The sequence below is a fragment of the Schistocerca cancellata genome, chromosome 1, assembly GCF_023864275.1.
Source record: "Schistocerca cancellata isolate TAMUIC-IGC-003103 chromosome 1, iqSchCanc2.1, whole genome shotgun sequence".
Lineage (NCBI taxonomy): Eukaryota > Metazoa > Arthropoda > Insecta > Orthoptera > Acrididae > Schistocerca > Schistocerca cancellata.
This window is the reverse complement of record NC_064626.1, coordinates 219,474,361-219,495,918: the sequence shown is the minus strand read 5'-3', so window position 1 is coordinate 219,495,918 and position 21,558 is coordinate 219,474,361. Positions and strand designations below refer to the sequence as shown.

The 21,558-nt window shown below is 38.8% G+C and overlaps 1 protein-coding gene across 2 annotated transcripts in view; it reads left to right on the top strand.

The window, feature by feature from the left end:
- LOC126169332 (spastin) overlaps window positions 1–21,558 on the top strand; it is a 487,567-nt gene that overhangs the window by 422,366 nt on the left and 43,643 nt on the right. The window contains exons 2-3 of one of the 2 annotated variants that reach the window (XM_049920633.1): window positions 7,866–8,036; window positions 19,753–19,983. In XM_049920633.1, coding sequence (XP_049776590.1) covers window positions 7,866–8,036; window positions 19,753–19,983 — 402 coding nt within the window. The remainder of the gene's footprint in view (window positions 1–7,865; window positions 8,037–19,752; window positions 19,984–21,558) is intronic. The other variant, XM_049920634.1, reaches the window with a different exon arrangement.

Sequence of the window (21,558 nt, the reverse complement as noted above, 5' to 3'; positions counted from 1 at the left end):
CATGTATCCCGTGCCACCCAACGTGCTCTAGAAGGTGTAAGTCAACTACCCTGGCCAGCAAGATCTCCGGATCTGTCCCCCATTGAGCATGTTTGGGACTGGATGAAGCGTCGTCTCACGCGGTCTGCACGTCCAGCACGAACGCTGGTCCAACTGAGGCGCCAGGTGGAAATGGCATGGCAAGCCGTTCCACAGGACTACATCCAGCATCTCTACGATCGTCTCCATGGGAGAATAGCAGCGTGCATTGCTGCGAAAGGTGGATATACACTGTACTAGTGCCGACATTGTGCATGCTCTGTTGCCTGTGTCTATGTGCCTGTGGTTCTGTCAGTGTGATCATGTGATGTATCTGACCCCAGGAATGTGTCAATAAAGTTTCCCCTTCCTGGGACAATGAATTCACGGTGTTCTTATTTCAATTTCCAGGAGTGTAAAAACCATCTATACACTTAAGAGATTCATTGATATTCTTAAGGCTCTGACAAACATTTTTAAGGATAAGAAATATAATAAACAGTGTGTGGCAATAGGTCTTTCAATAGGGCCTTCTCCTTTTTGAGATTCGATATAATCTATTAGAAAGAAGTAATACACCACCTAAGGCCTTGCAGTCCGAGATTATGGACATTTGCAGCTGCATATGGCTTTTTTAGGCATGGCTTTGACAGAAACAAAGATGGAAAATTGGGGTTTAACGTAGCACTGCCGACAAGGTCATTAGAGACGTGTGCCAACTTGGATAGGAAAAGGATGGGTTAAGGAAATCGCCTGTATGGTTTCCAAAGCACTATCTCAGAAGTTACCCCACACCCAATTTTGGTGGAAATCTCAGAAGATCCCAGTCTAGATGATTGGATGGATGGATGGATGGATGGAGATTCCAATTGCTGTCATCTGGGATGTGAAACCAGTGTCTTACCACTGTGACATACCACTCGGTTGCTCTTAGAAGAAACTAGCATCTAAGGATAGTGCAAAAAAGTACTTGACAAGGCTGCCAACATCTGTGAAAGATGAGCCTTTGAGTGCAAATAGCCTAACCAAGTAATTAAAGCAGTAGAGAAGCACTTTGACGAGCTTTGTGAGGACGAGCTGACAGAGCCCGTAATGGGATGTAAATTACTAGTAACACATTATTTATGAAATGTGGGGTAACATTTATTTGCAAACACAGAAGAACCAAAGAAACTGGTACATCTGCCAAATATCGTATAGGGCTCTTGCGAGCACGCAAAACTGCCGCAGCGCGACGTGGCATGGATTTGACTAATGTCTGAAGTAGTGCTGGAGGGAATTGACACAGTGAATCCTGTCCATAAATTCGAAAGGGTACGCAGGGGTGGAGGTCACTTCTGAATAGCACGTTGTAAGGCATCCCAGATATGCTCAATAATGTTTATGTCTGGGAGTTTGGTGGCCAGCATAAGTGTTTAAATTCAGAAGAGTGTTCTGGAGCCACTTTGTACCAATTCTGGATGTGTGGAGTATCACATTGCCCTGCTGGAATTGCCAAAGTCCATCAGAATTTGCAATGGACACGAATGGATGCATGTGATCAGATGGGATGCTACAAAGTGTCACCTATCAGAATCGTATCTAGACGTATCAGGGGTCCCATATGAATCCAACTGCACACGCCCCAAACCATTACAGAGCCTTAACCAGCTTGAACAGTCACCTGGTGACACTCAGGGTCCATGGATCATGAGGTTGTCTCCATACCCATATGTGTCCATCCGCTCAACACAATTTGAGGTTGTCTCCATACCCATACGTGTCCATCCGCTCAACACAATTTGAAATGAGACTCGTCTGACCAGAAAACATGGTCCCAGTCATCAACAGTCCAATGTCAGTGTTGACGGACCCAGGCGAAGCGTACATCTTTGTGTTGTGCAGTCATCAAGGGTTCACAAGTTGGCCTTCACCTCTAAAAGCTCATATCGATGATGTTTTGTTGAATGATTCATACACTGACACTTGTTGATGGCCCAGCATTGAAATCTGCAACAGTTTGCAGAAGGGATCCACTTCTGTCAAGTTGAACAATTCAGAATTGAAATCTGCAGCAGTTTGCGGAAGAGATCCTCTTCTGTCAAGTTGAACAATTCTCTTCAGTCATCATCGGTCCCTTCTTGCAGGATCTTTTTCCATCTGCAGAGATGTCGGAGATTTGATGTTGTACCGGATTCCTGATATTAACGGTACACTCATGAAATGGTCGTATGGGAAACTCCCCAATTCATTGCTATCTTGGAGGTGCTGTGTCCCATCGTTCATGCGCTGACTGTAATACCACATTCAAACTCGCTTAAATCTTGACAACCTGCCATTGTAGTAGGAGTAACCGATTTAACAACTGCGCCCCCCCCCCCCCCCCCGCCGCCCCCCCATTAATACACACTCACCTGGAAATAGATTAGGTAGAAAGCTGAACAAAGGGTAGCGGTTTGAAGGGCAGAGGGGAAAAAAGTGCCAAGGCAAGAGCCAAGGGAAAAAAACCTCTGTGATAGTTGGGTTGGGTTTTAAGAGCAGTAGTGGTTTTCTTGCAGTCTACGACAGGTCATGCAAGCGTAGGCTTTGTTAGTAATGGGTATTATGCAAACGGATACCTTCATGATTATGCAGTAGTGTTATTCTGTGACTGCTGTTCGGTGCCGGTGTTGGCTTCTTGGTCAGTGTCGGCATACCTGAAGCAGTTAGGTTCATTGTCGTTTAATGTCCGATAGGTCACAGATATCGGATTTGCAGTGTAGGGTAGTGTTGGCAGTTCGTTTGTGTGTTAGTGTGCGAGCTTGTCTGTTTTCATGCTGTAGCCTGTTTGTCGGCTTTAATAGCAGCTGACATGTTTAGTCAATGTTGCTGATATGCAGGGGCTTGCCTATGTTGTCGCTTGTGGGTATATGTTAGCTTGCCATAGGTAGTTATGCACTAGCTAGTAGAGTCTGTGCCAGACATAGTCGTCTTATATAGGCATTGTCGACCGCAGTGTTGTATTCTGCCATTTATGTATCTATGTATGTGAATATGCATGCCTATACCAGTTTCTTTGCTGCTTCAATGTAAATACCTGGTTTCAAGGAATCAAGTAGCAATATAAACTTCTCTCATACCTGCCACCTGTGTTGAAGATTTTAAAAATGAAGTACTCAAGTTTTCTCACCAGCTTTATTTAAAGCCATCTTGATGTCTTTAACAGGATCTATGGCTGGTGCAAAAGCTGAGTGTTCTTTTTATAAGCTAAAAATATTTTTAAAAAAATTATTTACATTCACCAGTGAGTAAGGAATGGTTGTCTAGTTTGGAAATACTCTCTGTAGGATAAATGTGCTGTGAATGATTACAGACTTGTTTAATTGGCAAGAGAGTGTAACACAAATGTTGGAAAGTGTTAACTGGCATAATTCGAAGCAGTATACCATGTTGTTGTTGTTGTTGTTGTTGTTGTTGTTGTTGTTGTGGTCTTCAGCCCTGAGACTGGTTTGATGCAGCTCTCCATGCTACTCTATCCTGTGCAAGCTTCTTCATCTCCCAGTACCTACTGCAACCTACATCCTTCTGAATCTGCTTGGTGTATTCATCTCTTGGTCTCCCTCTACGATTTTTACCCCCCACGCTGCCCTCCAGTACTAAACTGGTGAACCCTTGATGCCTCAGAACGTGTCCTACCAACCGATCCCTTCTTCTAGTCAAGTTGTGCCACAAACTTCTCTTCTCCCCAATCCTATTCAACTCCTCCTCATTAGTTATGTGATCTACCCATGTAATCTTGAGCATTCTTCTGTAGCACCACATTTCAAAAGCTTCTATTCTCTTCGTGTCTAAACTATTTATCGTCCATGTCTCACTTCCATACATGGCTACACTCCGTACAAATACTTTCAGAAACGACTTTCTGACACTTGCGCATCAATACTCGATGTTAACAAACTTCTCTTCTTCAGAAACGCTTTCCTTCCCATTGCCAGTCCACATTTTATACCCTCTCTACTTCGACCATCATCAGTTATTTTGCTCCCCAAATAGCAAAACTCCTTTACTACTTTAAGTGTCTCATTTCCTAATCTAAAACCCTCAGCATCACCCGACTTAATTCGACTAAATTCCATTATCCTCGTTTCGCTTTTGTTGATGTTCATCTTATATCTTCCTTTCAAGACACTATCCATTCCGTTCAGCTGCTCTTCCAAGTCCTTTGCTGTCTCTGACAGAATTACAATGTCATCGGCGAACCTCAAAGTCTTTACTACTTCTCCATGGATTTTAATACCTACTCCGAATGTTTCTTTTGTTTCCTTCACTGCTTGCCCAATATACAGATTAAATAACATCGGGGAGAGGCTACAACCCTGTCTCACTCCCTTCCCAACCACTGCTCCCCTTTCATGCCATATGTCTATATAAAACATGCTCTGAAAACTAACTCATCTTTCAGTGTAGAAACGAAAAATGTTCTTCAGCCCACTATATGATATCCCATAGAGATCGTGCAAATAAAGTTATGGAAGACTGAATTGCACTCGGGGTGCAAAAGCATTCAGATTATGTACAAAAAATTAAAGAGCACTGTCATTGAGTTTTTTTTATAAAATAATGGTCCATTTTGCACCTACAAGAATGAAGGAAAGCCCATTTAGGTAATATAAGAATTTGGATCATTGAGCAAATATTGTTTATTGGCAGTTTACTGTTTTACATAGACACTGAAACTCAAGTACTTCTTGGAAACCATCTATTAAGTATTGGTTTGTCTTCCAATACTGTATTAGATATTACTTGACTTTCTGTGACATTATTCTGGTTTTTAATTAATCAGTTTTTTATGTTTTATTTCTGAACATAAGACTGCCATACTAGGTAAATAATGATTATCGTAAGAAATAATTCGATTTGTATTTAATCACAATGTACCTTGGATAGTGTGAAGTATTTATTATGTGCAATGATGTAATTCAAATAGCTGTTTCACATAAGGATAAAGTGGGGAAACACTGTGAATATTATATTTTGCTTCAACAAAGTATTTAAAATAAAATAGTGCATTTTCTTAAGCTTTTCTTTCGTATACCAGAATTTTGGTTTACGTCTGTGCTCCCGAGCTCTCACGACTGTACTTATGGCCCTGATTGTGGAATGAGTGGTTTTGTGACAAGAAAATCTACTGGGATCCACATGAGTTACGGTACTGAGAGGTTCCCGTTGTAGCTTTACTTCCCAAAGCAAAAAGTCAACTCATACTTTACAGAAAACATTTCACTGAAAAAAGAGAAAAAAAATTAAACTGAGAAGTTAAATGGAATGTAAAGAAGTTGGACTCGGATGTTAAATAGAGCATTAGCAGTTTGATTGGCTTCATCATCAGTAGAACTGATGTACAATTTTTGAAGTAATTGTAAGAATGAAGGGAAAGGCAGGTAATATAAAATATGTAAAAAGAGCCAAGAGGAAACCAATGCCTGGATTTAAAGGGAGTTAGGAAGGTTGCAGTCTTTTTTCTTTTCTGTTCGACCTGTACTTCAAAGAAGCAGTGACAGAAAGAAAAGAATGGTTGGGGACTAGAATTAAAATTAAAGATGAAATAATATCAGTGATAAGGTTACCTATGGCATTGCTGTCATCAGTGAAAATGAGGAAGAATTACAGAAACTGTTGAATGTAATCAGCAATTTGCTGAGCACAGAGTAAGGATTGATATTAAAGTAAAGAAAGAAAATAATGAGAAGTAGTGCAAATGAGATATGTATCAACTTTAATATTAGAATTTGACCTTGAAGCAGGCTAAGCAAGAGGACATTTTCTGCCTGGACTGTTACTAAATGTATTTATTCAACATGATCATGTCTGTCTGTTTATTATGCCATTCTCAAGTGATAAGTGTAATACACTCTGTTCTCAAAATATTGAAAAAATTGTTTTCAAAAGATCACTAACAGCCCATTGGGAGAAATATTGTCCCAAATAATTGCAAGACTGAATGCAAGTAAACATAGTGGAGAAATTCTAGTCATAGACTAGCACTCATACTTAATGTATTCATTTATTTGTTTGCAATATTCAAAGTTCTATCTTTCCCTACAGTTTTTACCCTCTACAGCGCCCTCTAATAGCGTGAATGTTAGTCCTTGTTGTCTTGACACTCATCATATCTCCTGTCCCTTTTTCTCATGTTTTTCACATATTCTTTTCACAGCCAATTCTGCGGAGAACCCCATCTCTTATCTTGCTAGTCAGCTTAATTTTCTGCATCTCTTTGTTACACCACATCTCAAATACTTTGTGTTTCCTCTTTTCTGGTTTTCCCACAACCCATGAAACACTTCCAATCGTGAATCACTGTCCTAAATCATAATAAATTAAGACCATAAATTCCAGTATATTGTGCTTCACTAGTTTATGTCCTTTCTCAGTACATATGAACCGTAACTTTCCTGTCTCAGAAATTCCCACTGTATTTTTGAGTGCAGAATTGTCAGCAAAACAGCTGTAAACAAAGAACTACCAACTAAAGGTTCATACAGAGAGACGAATAGTAATGACTGAAATCTTCAAATACCAAAGGAAGCACAGGAATGTCTTGTTACAGTGTTTGAAAATGTACTATTCAAATGAGTAGAGGCCTGCCTATGATGTGATAGGTACCACACATCAGGCACTAGCCAGTTTAGGACTATGCCGGTGCTTTTGTTTCTGTAATTTTCTAACAGCTCATTGTTCAGTGCACCATCCACATTGAGACAATACACAGATTTGGTCCATATATTTCACCTCTCTTTGACAAATATGGTTTCTACATTCAAGAATTTGTCAAATGAAACATTCTCAGAAACACACTTACAAATTCACCCATACCATACTATTGTGATGCCTCAAATAGCCATTAATGATCATATACTAAAATAAAGAGACTATATTTAGACATAAAATGCTCAATAGAATAATTTCTTAGGAGGCTTGGTTTGGCATGTATTGAACTTGGAACAATCTCTCCTTGCACTGACGTGAAGACTAAGCCAGCCTCTTTAGCAGAATTTTTCTGCTGTCCCGTGGAAATATATTCTGCGGTAATGCAGCTAATGGAAATATTGTGTGAAGCATACAACTGCATGTTTTTCTGGTTCCTTTTCAGAGACATTGGAGTTCTCACACTCACGTAAAAGTTACTGCTTAGTGGGACTAAGAAAAATTGAAATGAAATTTATGGAGTAACAATACGAGATAAAAATATGATTTCTGCATAGATCTTACCTTATAATCTTGGTCCAGAATTAGGCTCTGTTCCAGTACAAATGATTCGAGCAGGCTGCCAGCAGGCATTAACAAAGAAATATGTCTCCATCACCTCTTATCATGGGATATTTAAGTTAATGTCAGTACCATTGAGCCTTTATGGCAGAAAATACACATCTGAAAGACACTACTTGGATTTGAATGGCCATGTCAAGTAAATTGTTTTTTCTGTAGTAAAGAATATGTAACATAAATGAGTAATATGCACAGTAATTCCTTTCCATTTGCTGTAAGAAGTGAACTAAGACTTCATTTAGTGAAATTGTTTTAGACAGTGGTTGTTACACAAAGCACTGCATTTGAAATTAACAAATTGTGAAAACACTTGAGCGTTGTAAGATAATAAACACCCTCGATAATTTGAGAGTAGTGTTCATAGGAATATAAACTTTCAGGTTTTAATATGAATTCAATTTCAGTTGTATGTGCCTGTTGAATACTTCCAGTTGTTGCATGTGAATGAATTTAACGTATTGGAAGAGCGTAATGTGGTATTATGAATATTGTGTAAATAGTATATGCCCACGTCCACATTTTTTACCACATTTTTTACATTCATGTTTCTCATGTTCTAGGTCAGAAGGAGGTAGCAATCGAGCTGTACAAGAAGGGCATATCGGAGTTGGAGAAAGGGATAGCAGTAGACTGTCTTGGAGGGAAAGGTGAAGTGTGGGAACGAGCACAGAGACTTCATGAAAAAATGAAGACCAACTTGGCTATGGCCAAAGATCGTCTTGATTTCCTGGGTATGTTTACAAACAAATGTTATGTGATGTATATAACTGTGAAGTGACAAGTACTCAGTCCTTAAGAATTGTGTGTCGTATACTGTTCCTGTCCATAGTGGATTCTTTAAAAGTAGTTTTCATTTAAAATTTTGAAAACGTTGTTACATAAAACTAATGTTTTCTCACTATCAGTGATTTTTATAACACAGTAGTGAGAAAATAAACAAACTCATTAAAATGGTTTTTTGTTGTCTTTGTCAAATTTTGGCACCAAAAGGACTTATTTTTGATGTTGTATAGCCTTGCCAGTCCTGGACCAGTGTTGATTTGTCTTGTCCACTTTGTGATAGCCATATTTTGTTGTATCTGTTCATCCATAATATTTAACTATTTGTTTCATGAAGTTCATCTTTTTAAATTGACAGTATAACATGCTTGTATTATTGTCTCCTGGTTGGTTCTTTGTTTGAACGGGTTCTCCCTGAATATCACTTGCAGAATTTTCATAAAGTTTCTTTGTTCTCTGTTTCTTAAACTGATGAACAGAAAGCCAGATGTGAAAATGACCTTTATGCACTACATTTTACTTACAATTTTTGTACCTAAATTATTTTTTTGTCCCCAACCCCCACCCTTTTCTTTAAACTGCATCTCTGGAATCATTTCATACGTTATTTACATTGTCTACCCTATAATATGATTTTACCATCTTTTTTTTGTGTGTGTGTGTTGCCCACCTTTTGTTGTAGGCATTGGAATGTCTCATTTTAAGATTTTTTAAAGTAAATCCCAGTGACCAAAGGTTTGTGCAGTTTCTTTTAACAGAGCAGTCTGTACAGGAAACCTAGCCAAACTGGGCTATCAGGAGTAATCTATTAATATTTTATTGAACATCTAATTTTTTTTCATGTTTCAAGCTGCAACCAAGCTATCAATCCATGTTTCCAGTGGCATACATTCCTGATGGAGCCTGTAAGCATTAGTATCATGCCACATTCCCTGTTGTGTGCTGAATGAACTAGTAGCATGCCATCACTGTGTTGGATCGGCCAGCCACACGTGTCCATAGGTCACCCATAGGAGGCATGAGAGGGGGGGGGGTCACATGTTGGATACTGCTGGCCATGCTTCAGGGAGTAGAGGACAGTTTTCACATTTTAGAAAGTGACTAAACCTAAGCAGTCCAGCTTTCAGACCAGGCAGACACATTATCGCCATCTCCTCCTGTTTCTACTCTCCTTGATTGGCCACCAGCTGGCTCAAACCACTTACTCTTTCTCTTCATGTATTCAGCTACCACCAAGATGGCAGATGCCCCCAAATTCTGGCCTCGACAAACCGTTACGTAAGCCATAATTTCAGAATATGATCAAAGTTTACCCAATTACATCATCCCCCCCACTCTCTCCTCTAGAGACCTTCTCTCCCATCTTCATCAGGCTAAACTTCTTATGCCTGTGCAAATATGCTTTTGGATTCTCTGGATGGCTGATCATAAGTACAATCGATACAATATCTGTGATTTTTTGTTGTTTTCCTAATGTGATGAAAGAGTAATCCAGTTTTTTTTCTATAATGGGGGAATCTTTGTGGTTTCTAGATGTTGCATAATAGGCTATTTTCCTGTTTTAAAATTATGGTTCAGATTGTTGTTTTTTGGAGTGATTATAATCAACTCACATTTACGGTCAAAATTCTCACAAAATATTCTGTGTTTTTATGTAATTAAAGCTTTAAAAAATCATTAAATATCAAGATCTGGTCACATGATAGAAAACACTGTTATTGGCTGAAGCACGTTACTGGCAGGTGACAGCACAGACTAGGAGTTAAGTTGAAGCTATACGTATGTTATTAGGAATGTTAGCTGAAGTTACTAGGTTTTTATGTACTACTTCTGCAAATAGTTTAGCTATTTAGTGAGGAAGAAGCATTTATAGCTTTTAAGTAACAACAGAAAAAAATTTTGTGTTCACTGATAGTGGAAACCTTAAGAAAATTGATGCATTTATGCTCCACTCGTATAGAGCAGCAATATGTGCAAGGATGGACATTATTTTCCCTTCTGCTTGCAACATCATTTAAATTTGCTCAAAACTAAGGAATTGTGGAACTTTTGCAAATGGATCCATATCTTATATCTAGATACTGGACTATGGCATGAAACATGACTCAAAACACAATAAAATTATTCTTGTCAAATCTTAGTGCTGGTTTCCACTATTCAAGATACTTAGCAGAGGTATGGCCAGAAGCACACTCACAGTGGAGCAATGAGTAGTGAATGTGACTTGTGAAAAGAAGACCACGGTTCTAATCCTGGAAGGGTTTTAAATTTTCAAAAGTTTTATGTGAAATATGAAAATTTGTACAGAAACCAGATGGCAGTTATACGAGTCGAGGGCCATGAAAGGGGAGAAGTGATTGGGGAGGGAGTGAGACAGGGTTGTAGCCTCTCCCCAATGTTATTCAATCTGTATATTGAGCAAGCAGTGAAGGAAACAAAAGAAAAATTTGGAGTAGTTATTAAAATCCATGGAGAAGAAATAAAAACTTTGAGGTTCGCCGATGACATTATAATTCTGTCAGAGACAGCAAAGGACTTGGAAGAGCAGTTGAACGGAATGGATAGTGTCATGAAAGGAGGGTATAAGATGAACATCAACAAAAGCAAAATGAGGATAATGGAATGTAGTGAATTAAGTTGAGTGATGCTGAGGGAATTAGATTAGGAAATGAGACACTTAAAGTAGTAAATGAGTTTTGCTATTTGAAGAGCAAAATAACTGATGATGGTCAAAGTAGAGATGATATAAAATGTATACTGGCAATGGCAAGGAAAGCATTTCTGAAGAAGAGAAATTTGTTAACATAGAGTATTGATTTAAGTGTCAGGAAGTCGTTTCTGAAAGTATTTGTATGGAGTGTAGCCATGTATGGAAGTTGAAACATGGTCGATAAATAGTTTGGACGAGAAGAGAATAGAAGCTTTCAAAATGTGGTGTTACAGAAGAATGCTGAAGATTAGATGGGTAGATCACATAACTAATGGGGAGGTATTGAATAGAATTGGGGAGAAGAGAAGTTTGTGGCACAACTTGACAAGAAGAAGGGACAGGTTGGTAGGACATGTGTTGAGGCATCAAGGGATCAGAAATTTAGCATTGGAGGGCATCGTGGAGGGTAAAAATCATAGAGGGAGACCAAGAGATGAATACACTAAGCAGATTCAGAAAGATGTAGGTTGCAGTAGGTACTGAGAGATGAAGAAGCTTGCACAGGATGGAGTAGCGTGGAGAACTGCATCAAACCAGTCTCAGGACTGAAGACAACAACAACAACAACAATAACATGAAAATAGCATAGCAAGAACTCATTGTAGCAGTTGTTTCGATGGTGGGATGTCTTGTATATAGCTTCACATTAATCTTAGTCTGAGAAATGGACAACAAGATAAATGCATCTACTTTCATAAATAAAAAGCACCAATTTGCTTTTGTTCTACAAATATCGTAATGTTGTTGCACCAAGAACCGATGGAAGATTCTGTTAACATGCATCTACTTTGCTTACAAACAATTACCCCTTTTTTAGAAAGAATTTCTACTAGTGAACGTATCATCACACTCCCACAGTATAATGAAGTTTTGCGTGATAACGATTTGTATACTGTGCAACATGCAGGTAACACAAGCATACGGGATGTGTTGTTTGTGAGTGTAAACTAAAGTCAGTGTGTGAAGCAGACATAACTTCATCTTGTGTTAGATTATGAAACTTACAAAGCTTAAACAATAAGGATCTTAGCTGGGCAGTTTGAAGATAAAAAACATTGTTTCTAATAAAGTAAAAAGTGTGTGATCACAATAACTAGAAAATCGCCTTGAGTTTTATGTGTGTGTGAACCGCTGTTGCAAATGTAAGCGCATGTAAATGCCAAAGAAAACACAGTAATACGGTGTTTCTAATAGGTGTGCTAAAGTTTTGTAATTGTGATTTGGTTTTCATATAAAAGGACTGTAGATTTGTTTTATAAATGAGTTAAAATATTATTGCAGACTAGATTTAAACAAGCTACCTATGGATTTCATCTTTCAGTATTCAACAATCCACCACTCAATCAACAGAGCTACCTGTGGTGTGCAAGGAATTGGGTGTAACGATAATTTTTACAGAGAGTTTAATTTCATCGACTGACACAACCCATCTTTGTAATAGTGGAAAAACATATCTCAGAGATCAATTAATGTAAACTTAAGAGCGAAAGACATTTCTAGTCAAGTAAGGGAACTTGGGCATTGACATGGTGGCATTTTGCTGGTACAGTGTAACCAATTTTTACTCGCCTTCACATTCTCGTAAACACACAAAAACAATTATTCAAGAGTTTGTATGGATTTATTGGTACAGTGTGGTACTACATGACTCAAATGGAGCATTTTAGTGGGCATTCAAATTATTTGAATTTCATATCTGTTTTTATAAAAGAGTACTGAAATTTAAGAAGGAAAAAGCATGTTATGAGCATAAAATAACATAATTAATGATTTAAGACTATTTCCAGAACAGTCAAATAAACGAGTCAGCTTATTTCATTTAATTAGAGTAGCTTAGTATAATTTTGTTTTCATAATGTTTTATTTCTTTCCTTATTTCTTCAGAATCCTCAGAGTTGTTTGTGATTTTTGGTTAGGATGTTAGGTTTGTTTCTTCAAATTCTTCTGGCAATAAACAGTGTTAACTCTGAGGAAGTTAGAGTTTCTTTTTGAGAGCCCCCTACATTTTTCTCCCCATACTGAAACAAAATTTTCAGTTTTTATTGTTTCTTTTCCCCCTCAGAGTCAAGAGTCTTGACTTAAAAAGAAATTGTCGAGTTTGTTTGGAAATGTAATTATTATATATTTTTATTAGTCTGTAGACTACACTGTTTGCAAGAGAGATCCTTCAAAAATGTGCAAATATATATTTATAAACAAAAAAGATAATTTTAAGTTAATATATGCTATAATGTCTGTATTTTCAGTTATACTCTCCAAAGTACCTCTGTACAGAGTACTCGGATGTGTAGAAAGGGAGGCTGTCAATTGAAAATCAAATTGTGAGATTGTCTACATCACTATTCAGACTCATCAACATTTTAGGTACCTTTTCTTTCCCCCATCCCAACCCCTCCCTCATCCATCCAAAATTATATCACCCCTATGTATCTCAGCTCCCCCATACTGTCTGGCAGTTTATTTAAAAATATTTTCTAGTACATGGAAAGATTTGGGTATAATAGTTGAGGGGATAATACTGCAGTATAATAGAAATGATGACAATGACAACAACAAAATTACTTATTGTACAGCTACTCTGTGCACCAGCAAATTGTAACTTCTGTTGTCACATTTAGTTTTTGTCTCAGATGACCTACCAGCATTCTGCTAATCACTATAAGTAGTGTTTATAATTTAATAATATGTCTGACAGTTTTTGCTGCTCACTTATATTCAGCATCTAACCATGTAGTTGTCTTACAGTTACAGGCAACATAGCAAATATTTATGGAATTTTGTTGTGAATACATTAAGTGATAATACATTATTACAGTGTATACTGTTATATATAAACCTTTTAAATTGTTCAGCATTGAATTAATATTGTCACTGGTACAATTAATATGCATAAAAAAAGGCATGAATTATTTTCTTGACGAAATAAGTCAATGTTTGGCATACCTGTATGTTCTAGAAGAAGAAGATGAGAATTATGACCACCCTGCAAGTTGGTGCACTACAAGAAAGGTCAAGTATGGGCAGTTGTGTAACATATCATTGGGTGTTGCCCATAGGGCTCTGTTTAGTTTAGGAAATGACCAGATAGATTAGTATAGTAAGTGGAATAGCTGATGATTTTTCAGGCATAACAACATTTCAACTGCTTAGTGATTAGTTTGCATAAGTGATGGTGTTTCAAGCTTTCTAGTTTAATACTTGCTTTTGTTGTTCATACTTTCCCCATTCCTGACATGCAATACACAGAGAATATGGTGTTTCAGTTCAGTTATAATCAGTTAATAATGTTTTAATCTGTGTTATAATATTTCTTTCAGAATGTTGTGATGAAATGCATTTTTACATTCTTTATAGAGGTAAGTGGGTGACATTTGTAATGCAATTGGGTACTGTATGATTCTCAAAGAATTTAGCAGTTTCCTAGAAAGCCATGTTATTTTAGTCTCAATTCAGTTGGCTTATACCACACAATGCAAGTTTCAGTGATAAATCGGGATGCATGGAACAGCATGCATACCTAATATGTTAAAAAATGCGACGTATAAAAATGCATTTTTCTGGGGCTCATACTTCGGGTTCTGTTGGTGATAAGAAGGTAGGGTCTTGTGTTTTGGATAGCCTTTGGGCTAGGGACCATTTGTATAACCAACAGAAGGATCATCTTTGTGTAACTACCCTACATCACAGTGTCAAAGTATGAATATTGCACACTTCCCCTAGCTTAGGTGAATCGAGCAAATCAGTTGGTTCTTTTTGTGTCTGATGTGGTCTTTGGGGCACCATTAGTTCACGGCCAGTTCATTGGAAAATCCCAAGAAAGAGTTTTTTACTACGTTTTCGCCTTCACCAGCGGGCAAAAAACACAGCCGACAAGTCCAAGACTGCTGTGCAGCAGATGGCCAAATTTTTTGTGATATATTCTTGAGAGCCCAGCCTTGAACAGTCTTGAAAATTTTCTTTTATATCTTTACCCATTTCCAAGATACAGAGGTTCGAATTTACCCTACTTGTACATATAAAATGTTCACTTAAAATCCGGTGTTGGGCAAAAATGTAGCTACAGACTGATGTAGCACAGAGAAATCATCCAGGTACCCCATGCTGTAGTATGAAGCACATACAATTTTTTTGTCATTTTGTTATTATTATTGTTGTTGTTGTTTTAGCATATGAAATCCAGTCTGAGAATAAAATTAATTTTGAGTTATTTCAATGTCACATATGTAAACTGCTAAATTTTAGTGATCAATGCAGTTTTTTTCATTATGAGTTACCTGCCTATCTGCAGCAAGGAAAACAAGGGAACTACCAAAAAATGCTCCTATTGAGCACAAAAAATGTGAATATGTTCCTGTTTATTAAAGAAGAAGGGGAAAAAAAATCCCTCGACTGAAAAGTGGGGTGCCAGCTGCCTCATTGTACCTAACTCAACACCTTTAAAAATTTGCCCTAAAATTTTGGCATGCAAACATATTCACACTTTTTTATGCCAAGAGAGTGGCAGTGGCAAAGGGACAGGAATTTAATAAATACTGGAATATAGTAGACAATGGTTGTTTTATAGAAAGAATGAAGGAGACAATGAAAGTGTGAGAAAAAGAGATGGACACAGTGGCAGTGGAGCATAGTTCACAGTGAGAGAACAATGCTAGGAAAAGTGAGAAAGAAACATTGCCAGGGGGAGGGAAGAAAGAGAAAGTTGAAGTGGGTGAAGCAAGTGATAATGAGATACAGAGTGTATGACAATGACAATGAAGAAAAGAAATATAGTGACATTGAGGAGAGAAAGCAGCATTGGGAAGGGACGAATGACATAGGAGTAAGAGAGAACAAGAGGGAGATAGTGACAGTGAGAGATAGTAGAACAGATGTAGGGGACTGGGGCTATGACATGGGAGACAGTTACAGAGATATATAGAGAGATAATAACAATGAGTTCAGCTGAATGAGTAAATGAGAAGGGTAATTGGGAGTGGATGGGAGTGGGAGACTTACCAGTGGATGTGAATGAATTATAGTTATGGGAGCTTGTGGAAGCTTGAGGTGAGTTTCATGTTTAAAAAAGTGTGAATATGTTCGCATGCCAAATTTTTTCGGAGAAATTTTAAGGGTGCTGAGGAAAGTAGGATGAGATAGCTAGTATACCACTTTTCAGTCAGTCTTTTAAATCATCATCATCATCATCATCATCATGATCAGCCAGTTCATCATTAAATGATGTGGCCTCTTCAAGTCGTGGATTCAGGTAGGCTTTCAGCAGTCCTCTCCAAGTGGAATGGTCTTGGGCAGTTCTCTGCCAGGTGCTACCAGCGATCTTCTTGATACCTTTGTCCCATCTGTCTGGTGGTCTTCCTCTAGGCCTCCGATGCTCTCTCGGACTCCACTCCACTACTAGCTTCGTCCATCTGCTGTCTTTTCTTCTCACGATGTGGCCGGTACACTGCCATTTCAAGGAGCCTACTGTCTCTAAGATGTCCTAAATCTTCATCACAGACCAGATGTCATCTGCCCTTTTCCTATCCTTTTTTGTATAGCCCAGCATTGATCTTTCCATGGCTCTCTGTGCTGTCCTAAGTTTCCCGTTTGTAAATGAGTTCAGTGTCCGTGTCATGTAAACATACGTCAGCACAGGAAGAATGCATTGATCAAATACCGTTTTCTTCAGATTTACTGGCATTTTTTATCTGACTACTGTTGAATTCCTCCCAAATGCTTGTCAGCCAAGCTTGATGAGCCGATAGATTTCTGGCCTTACATCTCCCTTCATATTTATAATCTGGCCAAGGTTGATATATTCACTGACTTCTTCTAATGGACTGTCCTTGACTTTCACATCTTTTAAATAAACAGGAACATACTCACATTTTTTTGTGCTTCGGCAGCAACATTTTCCCGCAGGTTCTTTTAGACTCTCATCTTAGTTTGAATACCATTATAGAAGAGAAAATTTTCAGAATCATATGTTATAAAAATTTTTCAATCAGCTTTTATTTGTTAAATGGTTTTGTGTAGCTTTCAATGTTGCAGTATTTCATTATTTCCCATGTAAGCACTTATTTGACTCTTTGCTCTGTTCTCATCATTGAGCCAGAATTGGAAGACTATGGTCAATCGATGTAAATTACTATCACTCTTTGCAGTTGACCACTTAGCAGTAGTTTAACACTAAAGCAGTTACAATGTCATTTCTAGTTCTTTTAGGGGGGAAAAATATCAGTACTGAAGGAATATAAGCCATTATGAGGCTCTGTCAATTTGTATACAAACCTGATCAATGATAGCTTGAAAATTTTCGTGTATTTGTCAGTTCTTCAGTCTTCAGTTATTTTGCAGGAGCTGTGAATGTATTGCAGAAAATTTATCGGTATTCTGATGACAACACAACATCAATAAAAATGGACATATTCTGTTTTTTTTTCTCTTTGTTACACTCATTGTAGGGTGGATGGAGGTTCATGACTCTATTGCCTGAACTTCCTTTTCAGAGAGGCAAAGAAAGGGTGTGTTGTTAGTCAAAACAGAAGATGCATTACCATTAATGTATGTATGCTATAGTTTGTTACCCAGAATTCGTATAGATCAGTGAAAAATCTTGAGGCTTCCGGATTGTATATTTTTATCTGTTAAGGAGTCTTGACAGGTCTCTCTTTGGGCACATGTGTATACATTATGTATGAGAGTGCTTTATGTTCTGCTGTAATCCCAAGTTGCAGATCATTCATATAAAGTACCTTCCAATGATTTTTATTTTAATAACCTTGCCAAGCATGCAGAGTGAAGTTAGAGTGTATCTACAATGAAGGAAATTAAAAAGAAAGCGGAAAAGAATTACTTTGTATAACACCAAAAAAGAGGTGGTGCATTTCATCTGTTGGATGAGAGATATGTCATACAAAAAGTGGAAAAGATTGTTAACTGAAAAATAGCTAAAGATGTTTCCTTTTATAAATTAAGAATCTGTATGAAGTTTCTTTCTGTAACTGAAATCACTTGCTGTGAAAAAATTACTTTGTGCTGACATCTTGGGTTGTCGGGTGTTCTGCCGGATATCAGCGTCGTACTTGCACGATATTTCGGTCATGTAGCTCGTGGCCTTCATCAGGTGAGACCTGAGACTGCTCCTCGAGTGGACCTGGTCCAGTATTTATGCCTATGGCCTTCCCCCTCCACCAACGGCTGCAGGCGCTTCCTCTGTGGTCCGCGCCCATTCCCTGCGATCTGCTGGAGCGTTGCTGCTCCGTTTTCCGTCCACTGCGGTTCTAGGTGTTCCCTCTGCGGTCCGCGCCCACCAAACCCGCTCCTGGGGGTCTGGGGTACCAAGCATTCCCCCTGCAGTTCGCGCCCGCTCACCACGACCTGTTGGAGCGTTGCCGCTCCATTTTTCGTCCGCTGTGGCTCTGGATGTTCCCTCTACCAGTCCCACTTCTGGGTGTACCATCTTCGGTCTGTGCCCCTGGCAGTCCGTCAGGGGCTCGTTTTCCATCTCCATGTCTCTGGTTCTTCTGTTTGTGTACTGTTGCAGCTGGCCCCGTTGCTCCTTTAACAACCGCAGCGGACGGAAAACGGAGCAGCAACGCTCCAGCAGGTCGCAGGGATGGGCGCGGACCACAGAGGAAGCGCCTGCAGCCGTTGGTGGAGGGGGAAGGCCAGAGGCATAAATACTGGACCAGGTCCACTCGAGGAGCAGTCTCAGGTCTCACCTGATGAAGGCCACGAGCTACATGACCGAAATATCGTGCAAGTACGACGCTGATATCCAGCAGAACACCCGACAACCCAAGATGTCATTAGATCGCTGGGAAAGCCTGAAGAGTTACTTTGTGCTGTTTGATTTCGAAGCATCGCCCTCTAAAGTTTTCAAACTGTTGAGAGCTGCCTGACCAAATGTTGTTTTTATATTCTGTGCAAAGATGCGTCTGATGCAGCTCTCCATGCCAGGCCATCTCTTACTGTGTCCAGCATCCACTTACCAGCAAGGCTGACTGCCATGTGGAGAACCGAGGATGAATTCCCAGTACTTTAAGGAGCTAGTTGACTGAGTAGTAATGGCCCTGGTCACAAAAACTGACAGTAGCCAGGAGGGTGGTGTGCTGACCCCCTTGCCCCTCCATACCGCATCCAATGACACCATTGGCAGAGGATGACGTGGCATTTGATCAATATTGCTGGACCTGCCAGGGTCTGTGAACAGTTTGTGGTTATAGCCACTGAAACCACTTGTGCAATCAAACCTGGGTCTCCCTCAACAATCCCCCCCCCCCCCCCCCCCCAATCCTTCCCTCAGTACCAATATTGACTAGGCATTAAATAATGAATCTGTAATGATATTCTGTTATGAATATGGCCATGCTTGATGCATGTTCATCATTTTTAGATATTAACTTCACCAAAATACTTCTTCGCATACAGTAGTAATTCATTTCAATGTTTCATCTGCAGAATACATGGCACCTGTGTTAGTCAGTCAGCTAATTCCATTACCCTTGTAATAATTCCCATTGCAGATAAGATAGATTTTTATGTAAAACACTTTACCCAATTGCTATAGGCAGGTGCATATAATTAGGCTATGCAGATTACACAGAAATAATAGGTGACAATTTTTTAAAATTTACTCCAACATTTTCATCATGATGCAAATTTTCTGTAATGTATCTCGTCTGTGGTCATTCGTAAGTATTAATGAGGAAAAATGAGGTGTGTTTTTACTTTTTTAGGTTTGCTAGTTAAATTTTTCTCTCCGTTTTATTTATGCATGCCATTTTTATTTATTACCATAACTTTACATACAGTGTCGATAATAACACTTTTTGATGTCACCAAACTCTTTTATTATCTTATTATTCTTATCACTAATAAATTATGTTATCATCTTAATTTTTTGTATTTCTTTATTTGCTGTTTGCATGTTTACAATAACATTTCAGTTTAAGTTTGATTTTCATTTGTCTTTTTAGTTGGGCTGGTACATCTGAAACAACTGGCAGTAACGCCAGCCACCACAGCTACCGAGAGGCCAGGTCGCAGTCCCCGAACACGGTTGGCCTCCCATCCTCCTACCACAGCTTTGGCCACTCCTGCCCTAGAGCCTCTTCTCAATGGAGGCCCTGGCATTGCCACAAGAGTCAAGCCCCCCATCGCCAGTCCCTCGCTGCCTCCCTCTTCTGGCAAGCCTGCCCCCTCTGAAGGTACACATCTGACTGAGGCAGAGCACAGTTTTACCAGGACGACACCTCACACTAGTGGAAATGTATAACCATGCTTAATATGCTTGTGCCACTAACTCCTGCATAGCCTTTCGTACAGCAAAATTCATTTAAGTAATACCCTAAAGTTGTTGCTGGGCTGTAAATAGTCACTTCAATGCAGCTGAGTCTGATGTGTCATTTGATATTACACAAATTAAAATGATACATTAGAACTTATTTGAGATGGCACTGTGCTTGTCAGATACTCCAGTATAATTAGACAGTGATGTAGCAAGGCAATACTGAATCTGGTTGGCAGCTGTCTTTTCCACCATTTTTGAATGCCCAAATCCTTTTTTATAATTTTTACTTTCATAATTTAATGTTGTGTAATAAAGTTCATTTTGTTTTTATTTTGGCATGTATTTATCTTCACATATGTGGCTAATAGTAATTTACAACAAAGTTGCATCAGTTGAGAATTGAGGATGAAATATAATACGCACATTAGGATATATCAATACATCACCAAACAGAAGAGGTGCAGACAAACTGACAGACGCATAGAAAGAAGGAATGTTGAATAACTTAGCTTTTTGATAGGCTCCTTCTGCAGAGAGTGACACCCCCCCTCTTGCTGTCTACTGGATATGCATCTCTCTCTCTCTCTCTCTCTCTCTCTCTCTCTCTCTCTCTCTCTCTCTCTGATAAAACGAAAAATAATTTTGTTACGGGGAAACAAACTGATATTTTCTGTTGAAACTGGGTGTCCCATGAAAGATGTGATGAAATACCAGAAAAATGCATCTGACGACTTGTAGGAGGGGCCCTCAGTATAGCCAGCCGCGGTGGTCTAGCGGTTCTAGGCGCTCATTCCAGAACCGCGCGACTGCTACGGTCGCAGGTTCGAATCCTGCCTCGGGCATGGATGTGTGTGATGTCCTTAGGTTAGTTAGGTTTAAGTAGTTCTAAGTTCTAGGGGACTGATGACCACGGATGTTGAGTCCCATAGTGCTCAGAGCCATTTGAACCAGCCTTCAGTATATATAGTACTCAGAAGAAGTCTTTGTTTCAAAGCTAGGCAATTTGTTTCTTTCTATGTACCTGTCCACTGCTCGGTGCCTTCTCTGTTTTGTGACCAATGATTTATCCTCATATATGTACTGTAACCAATGACGTATTTTGATGCATAAAGTTTCACAGTTTGCATGTATGAAACTTTGTTACCACTATACTTCTTTTTATAGGTGTTGATATTACTAATTATTTATTAATTTTTATTACTGTTGCTGTTAACTGCTATAAAACCATACCCTTCATGTAACTCAATATTTGTCACAGACAGAAATGCACTGAAAACAGTGCTTACTTATATTTTGTTGTAAAAACAGTCTTAGGTTTCAGATTTATAATTTATTACGTGTTTCACCTGGGCAGAGTTTCATTAGATAATCTGAAAGTGCACAGGGACAAAGTTATAAATACTATCGAGACAATGTAGCAGATAAATTCAGAAAAGAGAAAAAGTATAAAATCTTTGGTATTCACATTAAAATATGTGCCCCTCCCCCCCCC